We start from the raw sequence: 16,978 nt of genomic DNA, 5'->3' as shown, positions 1-16,978 counted from the left end.
AACCGTGCAGTAACCGAGACCCGCGCGCCGGCCATCGCGGTGTGCCCATTCTTTCGCTGGCACACCCTGTTTCGCTCTGTCCGGTCTTTGTTTTTTGAGAGCTACAATCTCAATACCACCTTGTTTAAACCTTATAATCATGTTAATAAAAAAAGCAAAGTTGTAGAATAATGATGCGCGTGTCTGTGCTGCTTAATTTTGCTTTTTTAAATTTTATTATTATTGAAAATACTAACCTGTTGATTTTGTAGTAAGACATCTCTCTCTCTCTCTCTCTCTCTCTCTCTCTCTCTCTCTCTCTCTCTCTCTCTCTCTCTCTCTCTCTCTCTCTCTCTCTCTCTCTCTTATTCTCTCTTTTTCTCTTCCCCTCTCTCTCCCTCACCCTCTCTTTCTCTCTCTCCCTCTCTCTCTCTCTTCCCCTCTCTCTCTCCTCTTTCTCTCCCTCTCCCCCCCTCTCTCTCTCTCTCTCTCTCTCTCTTCTCTCTCTCAGTCGGTTTTCAGTGGGACCATTTTGCCTGCACTGCTTTTTCTTTAGTTTTACTTTCAATTATATTGTATATTTATTGTATGGAGGACAATCGACTTCAACAATTCAGATTCGTTTGAAATACTCATGTTTTAATGATGAGATTGATGTATCGTTCATAAATAAGTTCACTCATGTGTTTGTACTTAATCATGTATTAAAGATTTTGGCTGAAAGAGAGAGAGAGAGAGAGAGAGAGAGAGAGAGAGAGACAGAGAGACAGACAGACAGACAGACAGAGAGAGAGAGAGAGAGAGACAGAGAGGTGGAGAAGGGTGGGGGCGAAAGAGAGAGAGAGAGAGAGAGAGAGAGAGAGAGAGAGAGAGAGAGAGAGAGAGAGAGAGAGAGAGAGAGAGAGAGAGAGAGAGAGAGAGAGAGAGAGAGAGAGAGAGAGAATGACAATTCTTTACTTAACGAGGGTAATAGATTAAGCAGTAGTCTGCTTTTGTACATCCAGCCCTCGCCCTAAAGATCAATCAATCAATCAATCAATATGAGGCTTATATCGCGCGTATTCCGTGGGTACAGTTCTAAGCGCAGGGATTTATTTTTTTATTTTTTTATTTTTATTTTATGCAATTTATATCGCGCACATTTTCAAGGCGCAGGGATTTATTTATGCCGTGTGAGATGGACTTTTTTTTACACAATACATCACGCATTCACATCGGCCAGCAGATCGCAGCCATTTCGGCGCATATCCTACTTTTCACGGCCTATTATTCCAAGTCACACGGGTATTTTGGTGGACATTTTTATCTATGCCTATACAATTTTGCCAGGAAAGACCCTTTCCTGGACCCTTTTGTCAATCGTGGGATCGTTAACGTGCACACCCCAATGTAGTGTACACGAAGGGACCTCGGTTTTTCTCATCCGAAAGATGAATAAAGAGAGACTAACTACAAAAAATGAAATAAAAATACAAGATAAAAAAAATAGAAAATAGAAAAACTAAAATTCTACATTTTAACAGATAACTTAAGTGAAAACACATTATACATATATGTACACAAAATGCATTGCATTGAGGTCAATTGCGAGTTAATTGATGTGAATTAAGTGGTATAGTGCAGCTTGCACTTTTTCAACATCATGCGAGAGAGAGAGAGAGAGAGAGAGAGAGAGAGAGAGAGAGAGAGAGAGAGAGAGAGAGAGAGAGAGAGAGAGAGAGAGAGAGAGAGAGACACATCATGCGAGAGAGAGAGAGAGAGAGAGAGAGAGACATCATGCGAGAGAAAGAGAGAGAGAGAGAGAGAGAGAGAGAGAGAGAGAGAGAGAGAGAGAGAGAGAGAGAGAGAGAGAGAGAGAGAGAGAGAGAGAGAGAGGTTTATGAATAACATCTACAAATTTGTTTAACTTTGTCATCTTGATGTTTGCTTCGTCTGATTGGCTTCTCTTGTGACACTAACTGGTTTTGCATCATTTTTTCAATTGTTATAAAATTAATGTTCTTGGTTTCGTATAACCTTTTTGTCTCAATCTGTCTGACAGTCTCTGTCTCAGGGGTGTGTGTGTGTGTGTGTGTGTGTGTGTGTGTGTGTGTGTGTGTGTGTGTGTGTGTGTGTGTGTGTGTGTGTGTGTGTTCGTTCGTTCGTTCGTGTGTGTGACTGTGCGCCCGTTTTTTTTCTCTCTTTCGATCAGTGTAACGTATTTAGTATGCGGTAAGAAATACCATTCTCCCCCTTCCATCCACCAGGTACTGCCACTAGCAGATCATATTATTTTCTGAATAGTTTCTTCATTACTCAATAACATTATGCCAGCTGATTCTAATCAACCGACGGAGATAAGAAGCCCAGTGTGCCACATTCCCACTGAAATGTACACTGGTCAGGCTGTGGGATGGGCACAGCGAAATGGCGGCCCGGTAGCTGCAATCGTTTCCCCTGCCAGCACAGCGCTTGGTGGCTCTATTCTATATCTCTGTGCATTGCACACGTAAAAACAAAAGTGAGCATTCCTGCTTGGTTTTCCACGTCGTCAAACTCTTTCGCTGTGTTTCCGATGCGTCTTTTCCGTTTGTCTTACCACAACCACGTGATGCTCATGTGACTTCCGCTTCACAAACACAACACTTTCGGTTCTTCTTTCTGCAAGTCGAAAAAGCAACGTTTCATTCAATGTAAGTAACTTATCAACTTTGAAATCCAAAGACTTGCCTAGGGTCGTGAAGGTATGACTGTATTATTTCTTTGTCTATATCCGAACACAGGCGGAAGGTATCGTTCACTGCACCAACACCAATAAGACTAGTACGTAGTACTAGTAGTACTAGTAGTAGTCTTATTATGATAGTGTTCAGGGCCGGACTAGGCTAAGAGGAGGGGGGAATCATGGTCCAAGATGGCGGATGAGTAGGGACGTTATATTAAAATCGTCCGCCAAATTTCATTTGCTTTTAAGAGTACGCTTATAAGCCTAGCTTGTTGTGCTCCATGTTCCTAATATTTCATGTATGCGGTAATAGTACCAATGGAATTTATTGAATAAACTTGTTTAAACCAAGAGGAGGGGGGGGGGTTGCCAGTGGTGGTCCAGGGGGATGTTCCCCCTTGTGGTGCCCCCTGAAGCTGATGGGTAGGTCATATTCTGAGATAAGAAAATGGTCGCTCCTTGCATGAAACGGCATAAAATAAACAATAATAAAAAATGTTTTAAATAAGTGAGGTACATGTTTAGGCTAGGGGGGGGGGGGGTTGCGCAACCCCCATAACCCCCCCGGTAGTCCGGCCCTGGTGTTTGTGCAGTGAACGATACCTTCCGCCTGTGATCCGATATCAGTTACGGGCAGGCATCGTGTTGAGTAACTACACAGCTGAACAAGCGAAGGGTAAATGTGTTCAAAATCCGGGGGGCTGTGCGAGTGTGTATGGCTGAATAGTGAAAGGCGGGTGCTAGGATTACAAAACCGTCACGGTATGTGAACAGAGACTGGCATGGCTCGGGACAGGACTCATAGGATATGCACAAACACACACACACACACACACACTGACACACACATACACACACACACAAACACACATGCACACACACACACACACTGACACGCACACACACACACACACACACACACACTGACACACATACACACACACACACACACATGCACACAAAGTTGACTTTGGGAAGTGTTTATCATAAAATCAGTGCAAAAGCTGTGTGCAGCTATAGCGTCATCAAGTAGACTTTGCAAAGTTGACTTCCCCAATAAATATCAGGATTAAGGAAACTGACTCTTGCAAGTTGACTTCCCCAATGCAATAAATATCAGGATTAAGGAAACTGACTCTTGCAAGTTGACTTCCCCAATGCAATAAATATCAGGATTAAGGAAACTGACTCTTGCAAGTTCAAAACATTTAATACTTGATTCTTGGAAACTCATATGTTTTCTTTTCTTCCCATTTTCCAGATGAAGAAGGTGTTGTTATTGCTGGAGGTACTCTGTGCTTTTGCTGCATCACCGGTTACACCAACAAACCCATTCCGAGCGGTCTACCCGCAGCACTACCCCCCTATGGCGCACAATGGGGTGGACCCTGGTCAACCGTTGTTCCTCACGCCGTACCTTCAAAAAGGGGATATCCAAAAAGGTAACGATTACTTTTAAAAGCATTGGTGTTGCTTGGTTCAGCCAGCAAAATTAATGTGTGCGTTTAGTACAACATGTCTCACAGAATTGAATGAATTGTTTTAGAGACTTTGCATCAGACTTCATAATTCTTGTTTTATAATTAATTCTGGTTTTTGGGGGTTTTTTTTTTGGGGGGGGGGGGGGGGGCTGAAAATGTGAAATTTAAGAGAAAAGTTTGGAGTTTACCGTCGTGAGGTAAGAGTTGCACGTTTGCGTAAAGTAAGCTCAGTGATATTTGTTTGCAGTCTAATGTTGATATTAAGAATGTGCTCAGAGCAGCAGTATTTCATCACTCCGGCATACATCTAATACCTTTGCTGCCTGCTTCTCGCTTCATGATAAAGGACATTACAGCAATAGATACATTTATTTCTTTAAAAAGCATGCAGGCGATATAGCATGTTGATGTATTAATTGTAATGCTTTCATTGCAGCTGTTTCTCTGAGCCAGGTGACGTCTTTACCTGGGTGGTCCAGAAAGAGCTACGCTGGTTACATCACTGTTAATGAGACTCACCAGAGTAACACCTTCTTCTGGTTTTTCCCTGCACAGGTAAACACTCATCGTTTACGATCACAGTTACACAGAAAGCAACATATGGCTAAATTTAATCTGCTGGGAGCAGGGAAACTCTTTTACCAAATTCTTTCTTTATTTGGTGTTTAACGTCGTTTTTAACCCCGAAGGTTATATCGCGACGGGGGAAGGGGGAAGATGGGATAGAGCCACTTGTCAATTGTTTCTTGTTCACAAAAGCACTAATCAAAAATTTGCTCCAGGGGCTTGCAACGTAGTACAATATATGACCTTACTGGGAGAATGCAAGTTTCCAGTACAAAGGACTTAACATTTCTTACATACTGCTTGACTAAAATCTTTACAAAAATTGACTATATTCTATACAAGAAACACTTAACAAGGGTAAAAGGAGAAACAGAATCCGTTAGCCGCCTCTTACGACATGCTGGGGAGCATCGGATAAATTCTTTCTCGCCCCAACCAATATGGGACTCCCCCTAACCCGCGGGGGGTCACCAAATTCTTCCTGCGGTGTCTATTTTTCAGACACAGCTTATTCATAGAAAGTTGGTTTCATGTCATTTAAACTAAAGGATTCTGGTGCATCAGAAAGCATACTGTGGGCTTTTATTTTAAGATTATTATAGCACAAGTAGAACTACTTGTTTCAAAGTAGATAAGTTAATCCACACTCCAACCAACACTCCTCAACAAAGAGCTGTGGAAAAAAAAGGAAGAAAACTACAAGGAAAAACAGCGACTCAACTACAATGCCAGGCATGCCGTTAAAACTCCGCCAAACCTGAACCCTGGGGATTCAGTTTTCATCAAAGACATGCAGACACCAGGGCAGATCCTCGAGCGACACAACAGTCCTCGCTCCTTCATCGTCCGCACTGAAAAAGGCACCCTTCGTCGCAACCAGTCACACCTCGTAGCGACTCCGGGTGCAGCCCCGCCGACGCCAAGGCGAACGCCACATCACAACTGTCAACCAGCAACACCAACTCCACCAGCATTGCCAGTCTCACCCGCCACTGTGGCGACACCAGGCATGATAACCCGCAGTCGGTGGCAGAGCAGTGAAAGCCCCAGACAAACTAAATCTGTGAAACAACCAGAACGGTCGCACGGTGCACTCTATGTCAGATGCCCTGGCCACAGCATCATGCATGCTGTCGCGACGGCTCTTGACAGCATATTATGACACGCCATGATTTGTGTTCATTTTGCATGGCTAGTACTAGTCACATGTTTTACGTTTATTACTTTAATTTGTTAACCTTATGCAGTGCACCCATGCAACAAAGTGTAGATCCCAAATTGGTCCGAGAAAGGCCCTTACGGCTCACCAATTTGGGCAAATTAGCAGGAATGTGTGATTTGTGCAGAAATTGTGAAGATCCCACGTTGGTCAGAGAAAGGCCCTCAAGGCTCACCAACTGTGAACAATTAATTTAAATTAGAGTTTCACATGTGTATTTTTTTTAGATGGTGAACATGGACATCAACACAAAATTGCTATACATGTACTTTCTTTATTTGAAATCGCCAAAAGACATCCAGGATTGATGCTTTAGAGTGACATACAATTTTATGAATGAGAGACCTCATACGTATTATTGCAACAAACATTTTATTTTCACATGTCCATTTGGAAAAGGGGAGAGGGGTGCATAAAGTTTGAAAGTTGAAGTTTATAAAAGTTTGAAGTTTGTTTAGTTTATAATTTTGTGTTAAGAAAATTGGGTTAAAAATATTCTAAAGACTCAAGAGGGAGGTGTTGGATAGGTCAAAGTACGCCCACTTCGGCCTACTATGCAGATGACGCAAGGGAAAGAACTCCCGCTTTGTAACTGGGAACTTCGGGTAATAAAGATGGCTACACCAGGTTCCTCAACTGTCTTGTCTGCTTTGTAACCACGCAATACTACATGGTGGCAGCGGTGGGATACGTCTTCTGGGTGGGGTTGGGTGAGGAGAGGAGGGAGGGGGGGGGGGGGTAAATAATCATTGGTTGCCTGCGTAATCCTTAAATGCAATGTCTTTTCTGTTCTTGATAGGGTTGGAGTTTAATCCCAAGAATAAGATTAAATTTAAATGAGTACATGATCTCAGCAATTCCTTCCCACAGTGGAACCCCCTTTTTAAGACTCCCACTTTAAGACTCCCACTTTAAGACTCCCACTTTAAGACTCCCACTTTAAGACTCCCACTTTAAGACTCCCACTTTAAGACTCCCACTTTAAGACTCCCACTTTAAGACTCCCACTTTAAGACTCCCACTTTAAGACTCCCACTTTAAGACTCCCTCCTTTTTGAGACCTTGTTTTCTCAGACTTTCTGTTCATAACCTCTGTAAAATGACCCCCACTTTAATTTAAGACTCCCTCTTGTTTAAGACAGATTTTCTCAGATTTTTTGAGGTCATAAATGACATAATAGAGGGTTTCCACTGCACTGCATTTGACGTTTTAGCTGATGTTTTCTTTTTCTTTGTGCAGATGAACCCCGTGAGTGCCCCGGTGTTGATGTGGCTGCAAGGGGGGCCGGGGGGATCCTCTCTCTTTGGGCTCTTTGATGAGCATGGGCCGTTTTTCATCGACAAACATATCAAGTGTGAGTATACGATTGGAAATTTGCTGTGCATACACACACACACACACACCCACACACACATGCCTGTGCAAATGTATGCATGCACATACACACACACACAAACTTTCACACACACATGCACGCATGCACATACACACACACACACACGTGCGTGCAAGTATATGCACGCATGCATGTGATGTTTTTCAGTGTATGGATGGAGAAGATATATATGGGTCCTTCCACAAAGCTGTGTACCAAAAGCGTGACATGCTTCGTGAAAATTGAAAGTGTCTGAATAGGTTGTTTTTACGGTTTATGTAAAAGATATAGACATATGTCACGTTGCCATGCTAAACAAAAGATAAGTTTATGCTTTTTGGATACGAGGGGTGGTCAGAAAGTTGTGTAACATCACACATGTTTAACGTAACATGGGATCCAAACACACAAAACAGATAACAAAAAGCCATAGTATATAGTAACAAGTTTTATTTGCTTCACATTTAGAGCTTATTCCGAACAAAATGCAGTCAGGAAAAACAAATTGAACTAGTTATAGGTAACAAAAACGTATTTTTTGGTTGTGTCAACCAACAAACAAACATCGTCTGTGTGAAGTAACAAACAAATCCATTCGTGTGAGTCAATAAATAACATTGAGTCAACATGTAGCAACAAGATGTAGTGTTGCGGTTTCTCCTCTTGAGCAGGATGACGGAGCAGCCGACAAATCGCAAATGTTCGCGCCGCGTCGCACTTGACGTCAGCATGTGCTGTGACGATTCGATTGGTCCGTGACTTGGCGTCATCAACCGGCTTGTGAATGACTGTGTTATGAATGGAATTCTTTTGGGTTTGGTGACGTCGTCATTGATGCGACTCGAAATTCGGTTAGATTTAGGTGCGTTGTTTTTAACACAAGGCAGATCAAGACACTAAACGATTTTGAGTATTAATGATATGCTGTGTCTTCGAGATACGTCGGACACACAGTGTTCCTCTCTTAAACACGTTGGTATTGTATTGTGTTATATCTGAATCATGGAATGACTCAGAAACAGAACAATACACAAACTATCCACCCAACAGACACAATTATTTTTACCTCAAAAACTTTATTTTTCTGCTAATTCGCTTCATTTTTGCGACCATATTTTTGTGATCATGCTTCAAAAAAGTCAATGTAATGTATGGGTTTTCAAAGCGTATATGCCCAAAACAATGAACTGCTAATTTCAAAGCTACATGGCAAAGATTATAAACAACATGGGCAACTGTTTAGAGCTAGTTGACCAATTGCGCCTTCTTGTTATATTTGATCGATAATTCAATCCGTTCTTAGTGGTCCTGTCAGAGACATTATTCATCCTATACCATAAATCTAAGTGTGATTGGCAAGAACAATCGCACACTTTCTAACAAAGAATGCTCTTTGAGGAGTTGGGGAGGGTAAATGCTGTAAGGTAGTGAAATTAATTTGATATCCGATGCTAAATTTGGCTGCTTGGTTCGCCCAGTCAAGTCTTTCTGGATATATAAGCTAAGTATCACCAGGCAGTTTGAAGGAACTGCTCTTTTTTGTATCCCCACTAACAAGGAAATCAGCTTCACAAACGCAGAATTTCTTTCTCTATATTTCGCAACAGCATTTAATCTGATTTTCTTCGATTTATCGTTTTTCGAAAGAAAATATAGTCGAGTTTGTTCCAATTTTGATGAAAATTCAACGGTTTTTTACCTAAACTCTTACAACTTGAACAGGACTAGACTATAAAGAATAGCCTAAGACTTGACAAAGACACACCGAGCACGTCTATCACAAAATAAAACATTGAAATGTCGAACTTTTGAAGTCGCAAAAGGTTGCCTACGTAACATTCGTCCCTCGTTGGAAACGACTCATAAAACGCTCCACGTCTGCTGCGTTCCAAAAATGAATGGATTTTTTTTTATGGAAAAACCTTTCGGCGATGTTGAAGAACATTACATGCGAAAGAAACACCAAGTTTGATACGTTGATAAGTGACAAATATCATTTTTAACGATCCAGCTTCACCAGAACAAATAGAAACGAAGCTTAGTGGCGACACGCGAAAGGCAAAATCACATTCAAATCGGATCAAATTGACACGGCGCACATTTTAACACGTTCACTACACATCAGTTGTGCCTGATAATACACCCAGTCGCATATTCGTGCGTGCAGAAGTTATAGACATGTTCACGTAGTTCGCGGTTGGTTTTGGAAACCAAATGTTACGTAGGCAACCGTTATTTCTTAACGATCCAAATGCACACTGTAAACATATGTAGAGGAAAACAGCTAAGTGCATATGTAACACTAGCACAGAAGACAACGAAGATGTATATCGGGGGGTTCATGGTCGCATTTTATTGGCAGCCACACGGATACTTAAAAACAAGATGTAAGCAATGTCACAAAAAACCCGCCATTTTGACGTCATTTTCTGTGTTTGCTTTCATATAAAACACTAACCAACATAGCGATCTTCTTGATTTTCTTATCGTTATCTCTTTGGTCAATTTGCAGTCTGTTGATATCCTTATATTATTCGAGAAGCAAGAAAAACATTCCGAAATCTTACTCTAAAGTCATAACCCTCTTGTGGTACACAGCTTTGTGGAAGGACCCATATACATGTATAACAAGGATGGATAAGGCAGGACACAGGAGAAATTTTAGCATGTTCATATTTCCTCATGTGGGTACAAGGGAAGGGAAGTCACTCCCTCAATTATAGGATTCTTATCATAAAGTATGGTTATCTCCCATTTGTGGATCTTGAGAAATGTCCATGGAACATTGGACAACAGTGTTACAATTAACACACACACACATGCTGTTTAGTCCAGGCATATTAGAGAACAACGTTGAAGTGACAATGACTAGGTTTAAAATGTCCCTTATCAGAAAGTTCAACCTCATTCGTTTGATGTTTATTAAGCACATTTTCATATAAAGTTGGCGCTTCATACGGAAAAATGGCTTTGAAATTGACCCAAATCCTTCTTTGGGCTCTGTAAATGTCGTTTGGGGGTATGGTTGTAAAATGGTATCTACTGGTCACCCCAATGTATAAACTGAAAACTATTTCTGCACCAGAACACGCAGAAAGGATTGTATCTGCCTGATGTCTGATGCTTTTCAAAATCCCCAACCACTAACACCTTCAAAACGGACTTTAACTGACACTGTTGTTTTTCCCTATATAATCCTTACTATTTTTCCGAGACGTCGTCGTGTTGTGTATTTAGCTTGCCACAACCTCATACATGGTCCTAAAAGTTAAAGTTGAAGAAAATACTAAAGATAAATGAAAAAGCTGACGCAGTGTCATTCGCACCGTGAATCCCCCCATGGGAACATACTAAAGTCTGGTTCCAAATAGGCTCAATTTCCTTCTATTTCTTTGTATTTCTGCCTCGTAGGGGTAGGGGTGTTCAAACCAAAGGCACCTTTAAACCAAAATTCAAATCACACATCTTACAATACTAAGACACTCAGCAGTAAAAGGGTGTCTGCTGGTAAAAAATTCCAAACAATCCTAAAAGTACTTCACTACTAAAAGTGCTTTTAAAAAGAGCCGTTATTTTTCCCTCTATATTCAGTATTGTGTTTTCTGCGAACATGTAGTCTATTTAGATGGTTGTCGTGTGCACTTGAGTTGCTAAAGCGTTTTCAGTTGGGCATATGTCGAAAAGCAAAGAATTAGCCCTTTGAAAACCATCAGAACTGTCACACAAAAATAACATTTACCTATCTCACCAACTGACCAAACATAGGGCTTTTCCTTATGTATTATGTATTGTCGTGTTTTTTGTAGCATACTTGTGAAAACAGCCACCACTGTTGTAAATGATACTTTAAAGAGCATTATTTCATTTTTACAGTTGAAGGACAACCTGGACTGCCGTATATTACAGCTGTTTTACAATCAGCCAAAATTTTCTTAACAAACGTATGTTAAGAACAACTCCCACAGTGAAATTGAAGGAAAACAAAGTGAAAATCCGCCTGCCATAGAGGAGCTAAAGAATCAACAATAAACGACTGCATGGATAGCTTGATGCACGAATGCATTGCGGACATGTTTGTCTCCAACCAAGAGAAAGTTCCAAAAAATCCCTTTTGTGCTTCTTATTATACAGTGACGTCAAAGACAGCCTTTTCTGCTGTTCATACATTCAGGGGTTATGGTTACACTAAACGACGTAGTTGTAGCCATACTGCCATCCAGATTTATTTTTTCCTTGCGAGCAGTCACAGGGTGTTTGTGCTGTCTGCCAACCGTTAGATGACCCCGCCCAAGTCTGTTAAGGGACCGTTTGACCGTTATAGAACGCGTCTTTTTGATTTTTTGGCACAGTTGGAAACGGTTGATTTTTATCCCTACCATTGTTTCCAAACATTATATAGGAATGTTTTGTGAACAACGGATAATAGCCGCTACTCGCATGTGTAGCAAAAGTGAGCGTACATACTCACCCTGGTCGTCCAGCCGTTGTCCGTTGCCCGTCTTTATCTGTCTGTACTGAACATTACCTTTGGATATTTCTCCAACGCTATGAAGTGAAGAAACACCAAATGTTGCAAAATGTTGTATGACCCCAAGAGCTCAAAAAAGATACTTGAGAACCTTGACCTTACCTTAAGGTCAAGGTCACAGGGAGAATGAATGTGGTCTAAAAACTGCAAAATTTCACATTGTGCCAGTTTTCTGGAAAACAAATTAAAAACAGCGGGCTTAGTTTTGTATGGTATACAAGAAAAAGAAAGCCTTATCTTCTGATACCATTTTGGTTGACCTCGCTTCAATGTCAAGGTCACAGGAGTCCTTCAAAGTTGAATTGTATACATGTTTTGAAGTGACCTTGACCCTGAACTATGAAAAAAATCTTTCAAACTTCATAATTGTGTGGGGCACATGTTATATACTGATATTGAGCCACATTTAGTCACATATCATCAAGGTCAAGGTCACTTTGCCCCTTATGAAATGTGACTGAAACGGGCAATTGAATCACTAAAAGTGACAATGTCTCTTTGTAGAAAGTGCCAATAAGTATGTTTATGCTTCCTATGTCTTGAATTGATAGCCTTGTGATGTGTGACCTTTGATGATCTTGACCTTGGCCAAAGGTCATGTGTAATTTGGTAGGAAAAATCTGTAAAACAGTTCTAATAGTGTACAATGTCCTTGCCAGCTTCAGTTGTTAGACCTTCACCTTCAAGGTCACCTGAAGGTCAAGGTCACTTTAAGACAAAGGTCAAGCATGAGAGTCGCATGGGCTTTGCTTTGTTAAGATTTTTTACCAAGACACATGGATTTCTTTACCCGGCTTGGTCACATTTTTCATAGGGGTCAATGTGACCTTGACCCTAACGATATGTGACCAGATGTGGCTCAGTATGAAATTCTAACAAACGCCCCACTCAGTGTTTAAGTTTGTAAGAGATATCGTCCATAGTAAAGTTAAAGGGGCAAGCTCACATCAAAATATGTCTACAATTCAACTTTGAAGGGCTCCTCTGACCTTGACATTGAACCGAGGTCAACCAAAATGGTATCAGAAGATAAGGCTTTCTTTTTCTTGTATACCATACAAAACTAAGCCCGCTGTTTTTAATTTGTTTTCCAGAAAACTGGCACAATGTGAAATTTTGCAGTTTTTAGACCACATTAATTCTCCCTGTGACCTTGACCTTATGGTAAGGTCAAGGTTCTCAAGTATCTTTTTTGAGCTCTTGGGGTCATACAACATTTTGCAACATTTGGTGTTTCTTCACTTCATAGCGTTGGAGAAATATCCAAAGGTAATGTTCAGTACAGACAGATAAAGACGGGCAACGGACAACGGCTGGACGACCAGGGTGAGTATGTACGCTCACTTTTGCTACACATGCGAGTAGCGGCTATTATCCGTTGTTCACAAAACATTCCTATATAATGTTTGGAAACAATGGTAGGGATAAAAATCAACCGTTTCCAACTGTGCCAAAAAATCAAAAAGACGCGTTCTATAACGGTCAAACGGTCCCTTAACAGACTTGGGCGGGGTCATCTAACGGTTGGCAGACAGCACAAACACCCTGTGACTGCTCGCAAGGAAAAAATAAATCTGGATGGCAGTATGGCTACAACTACGTCGTTTAGTGTAACCATAACCCCTGAATGTATGAACAGCAGAAAAGGCTGTCTTTGACGTCACTGTATAATAAGAAGCACAAAAGGGATTTTTTGGAACTTTCTCTTGGTTGGAGACAAACATGTCCGCAATGCATTCGTGCATCAAGCTATCCATGCAGTCGTTTATTGTTGATTCTTTAGCTCCTCTATGGCAGGCGGATTTTCACTTTGTTTTCCTTCAATTTCACTGTGGGAGTTGTTCTTAACATACGTTTGTTAAGAAAATTTTGGCTGATTGTAAAACAGCTGTAATATACGGCAGTCCAGGTTGTCCTTCAACTGTAAAAATGAAATAATGCTCTTTAAAGTATCATTTACAACAGTGGTGGCTGTTTTCACAAGTATGCTACAAAAAACACGACAATACATAATACATAAGGAAAAGCCCTATGTTTGGTCAGTTGGTGAGATAGGTAAATGTTATTTTTGTGTGACAGTTCTGATGGTTTTCAAAGGGCTAATTCTTTGCTTTTCGACATATGCCCAACTGAAAACGCTTTAGCAACTCAAGTGCACACGACAACCATCTAAATAGACTACATGTTCGCAGAAAACACAATACTGAATATAGAGGGAAAAATAACGGCTCTTTTTAAAAGCACTTTTAGTAGTGAAGTACTTTTAGGATTGTTTGGAATTTTTTACCAGCAGACACCCTTTTACTGCTGAGTGTCTTAGTATTGTAAGATGTGTGATTTGAATTTTGGTTTAAAGGTGCCTTTGGTTTGAACACCCCTACCCCTACGAGGCAGAAATACAAAGAAATAGAAGGAAATTGAGCCTATTTGGAACCAGACTTTAGTATGTTCCCATGGGGGGATTCACGGTGCGAATGACACTGCGTCAGCTTTTTCATTTATCTTTAGTATTTTCTTCAACTTTAACTTTTAGGACCATGTATGAGGTTGTGGCAAGCTAAATACACAACACGACGACGTCTCGGAAAAATAGTAAGGATTATATAGGGAAAAACAACAGTGTCAGTTAAAGTCCGTTTTGAAGGTGTTAGTGGTTGGGGATTTTGAAAAGCATCAGACATCAGGCAGATACAATCCTTTCTGCGTGTTCTGGTGCAGAAATAGTTTTCAGTTTATACATTGGGGTGACCAGTAGATACCATTTTACAACCATACCCCCAAACGACATTTACAGAGCCCAAAGAAGGATTTGGGTCAATTTCAAAGCCATTTTTCCGTATGAAGCGCCAACTTTATATGAAAATGTGCTTAATAAACATCAAACGAATGAGGTTGAACTTTCTGATAAGGGACATTTTAAACCTAGTCATTGTCACTTCAACGTTCCCTTCACTAAAGTGGCTAAGATGCCTGGACTAGTTGTTGTTTGCGACAGGAAGGTGCGTGTTTGTGTGTTTGTGTGTGTGTGTGTGTGTGTGTGTGTGTGTTAAAATTGCATACCCCTGAGCTTGCTTTTGTCATTATTTCTTTCCTTACTTACTGTAAATGTTCTTTGTTTCAGTAAGACCAAGAAACATAACCTGGAATCAGAAATACTCCATGCTCTATGTTGACAACCCTGTAAGTATACACTTGACACCCGCATTCAGTTATAGTCGTGTATTGAACGTTGGACAGATTATAACCGTCAAAAGTAACAGAACCTAGTGAGACTTTCTAGTCACCTGTCAGAACAAATACACTTTCAAAAGAGCAGATTATTTGTTCTGCAGATGAGCATAACTAATCTTAAAGGCACAGTAAGCCTCCCGTAAACCATCACAGATCTATACGGTCAGGCTTTTACACACAGTACACCCTTTCATTTAAACACTCACCGATTGAGAACATCCTAGGTGCGCTCCGTAAAGAGCGAACAATTTTCAAAGAATTTATTTTTGCGTGGTTTATCTACCCCTGAGCCATCGTGAACCCGTGTGATCCAGTTTCCCTTTTTCACAATGTAGTCGTTAGTTAGCCTTATTTGAATGCGACTAGATGTGAGCTTATTTACAATAGCACGTTTTTATGCACGAAAAAACCGGCTGTGGTTCACAAGAACTCTAGCGATGGCTTTTGACTGTTGAGAGGAACGGCGATATGCACTGGCTGATAAACCGTCGTCTGCTAAGACCATTGCGTGACCCTGCTTCCGGGCTTTTCTTTTTTCAAACTTTCACAACTTCGAATTGCACTGATCTTGTCTTGATGAAAAAAGAATTCTTTTATGATTAAAGAATGTTTGTGTAACAAGCTAGATTTTAAAAGTTAGGTCTAGCGCAAAAACGCACCACGGTCCAAAAACATTCTGATAATCATCGATCCACGGCTGTTGCCAGTTTAAGGGAAGTAATTCATTTTTGACCTGAGTTCAGGATGGTTCCAAAAAGTGTTTGAGACAATCTGCAAAATTAATTCTTTAAAAATTGCTCGCTCTTTACGTAGGGCACCTAGGATGTTCCCGTTTGGTGAGCGTTCAAATGGAAGGGTGTTTGTACTGTGTGTAAAAGCCTGACAGTATCTGTGATGGTTTACGGGAGGCTTACTGTCCGGGCGTGATTTCCGGGATATTCATAACAGCCGTCCAGCACCAAAACGAGGCGCCATTGTTCTTCAGGGCCAAGTCCACGAAAATAAATTCTTTGAAAATTTCTCACGCTCGACAGAAAGCAGCCAGGATGTTCCCGTTCGGTGAGCGTTTAAATGGAAGTATGCTTGTACTGTATGTAGACGCTCGGGGAGCTCTGTGATGGTTTACGGGAGGCTTACTGTGCCTTTAATGTCAGTAGCTGTGTGTGTGTGTGTGTATGTGTGTGAGTGAGTGTGTGTGTGCTTTCAAGGAAAGGCATTGGCTGGGTATTTCATTCCTTTTCGTGTATACAGATATCATTTGCGACTCTCCTATCTATGATCGTCTTTATTCTCAGGTGGGCACTGGGTTCAGCTTCACGAAGGATGATGCTGGCTACGTCACAAACGAAGAGGAGGTGGGCAGAGATCTGTACAGGTACACAGCAGACATTTGAACATGAAACAACAATCTGTGGAAAATGACATCAGCTTTCTATGGACATTATAAGACCTCGTCAGTCTGGATGAGATGTCATTTTTAATTGACTGGGCAACAATAATAAAACAAAACTATTCTTCCAGCTTTTATTGTAGCTTAAGGACATTACTATCTCTCTTGAAGATCTTATTTTATATGACAGAGGTGTGTGGTTGGAATTCTTGTTTTGAATTGTGCTGATTTTCTACTCATTAATGTCATTCAGGGAATGAGCGGTTTTGCTGCTTGCATTGGTCACCTCCCTTGGCCCAAGGGAGAGAAGCGTCTTACCTCCCTGGCGCGAGCGCTAGAGGACACGGGTGAAAAATCGCTTCTTTGCGATGTGTAAATCGGTACTTTTCTATTTAATTTCTGCAGCTTAGGTAACTGCGCCATGTGTAAAAGATGGGTAGCATATGATTCGGACATACCTCGACACCACAAATTTAAAAAACAATGAAGACTATGCGCAGTTA

At 41.0% G+C, this 16,978-nt stretch overlaps 1 protein-coding gene across 1 annotated transcript in view; it reads left to right on the top strand.

Moving 5' to 3' along the window:
- Positions 1-2,556: 2,556 nt before the first annotated feature.
- Positions 2,557-16,978, top strand: part of LOC138971857 (probable serine carboxypeptidase CPVL) — a 34,164-nt gene continuing 19,742 nt past the window's right edge. Inside the window, exons 1-6 of the mRNA XM_070344689.1 lie at positions 2,557-2,651; positions 3,945-4,125; positions 4,601-4,719; positions 7,191-7,305; positions 14,976-15,034; positions 16,381-16,460. Coding sequence (XP_070200790.1) covers positions 3,945-4,125; positions 4,601-4,719; positions 7,191-7,305; positions 14,976-15,034; positions 16,381-16,460 — 554 coding nt within the window. The 5' untranslated portion in view covers positions 2,557-2,651. The remainder of the gene's footprint in view (positions 2,652-3,944; positions 4,126-4,600; positions 4,720-7,190; positions 7,306-14,975; positions 15,035-16,380; positions 16,461-16,978) is intronic.

Source organism: Littorina saxatilis, linkage group LG7, assembly GCF_037325665.1.
Source record: "Littorina saxatilis isolate snail1 linkage group LG7, US_GU_Lsax_2.0, whole genome shotgun sequence".
Classification (NCBI taxonomy): domain Eukaryota; kingdom Metazoa; phylum Mollusca; class Gastropoda; order Littorinimorpha; family Littorinidae; genus Littorina; species Littorina saxatilis.
The sequence above is the reverse complement of the archived record's forward strand: the minus strand, read 5'-3'. Positions and strand labels throughout refer to the sequence as shown.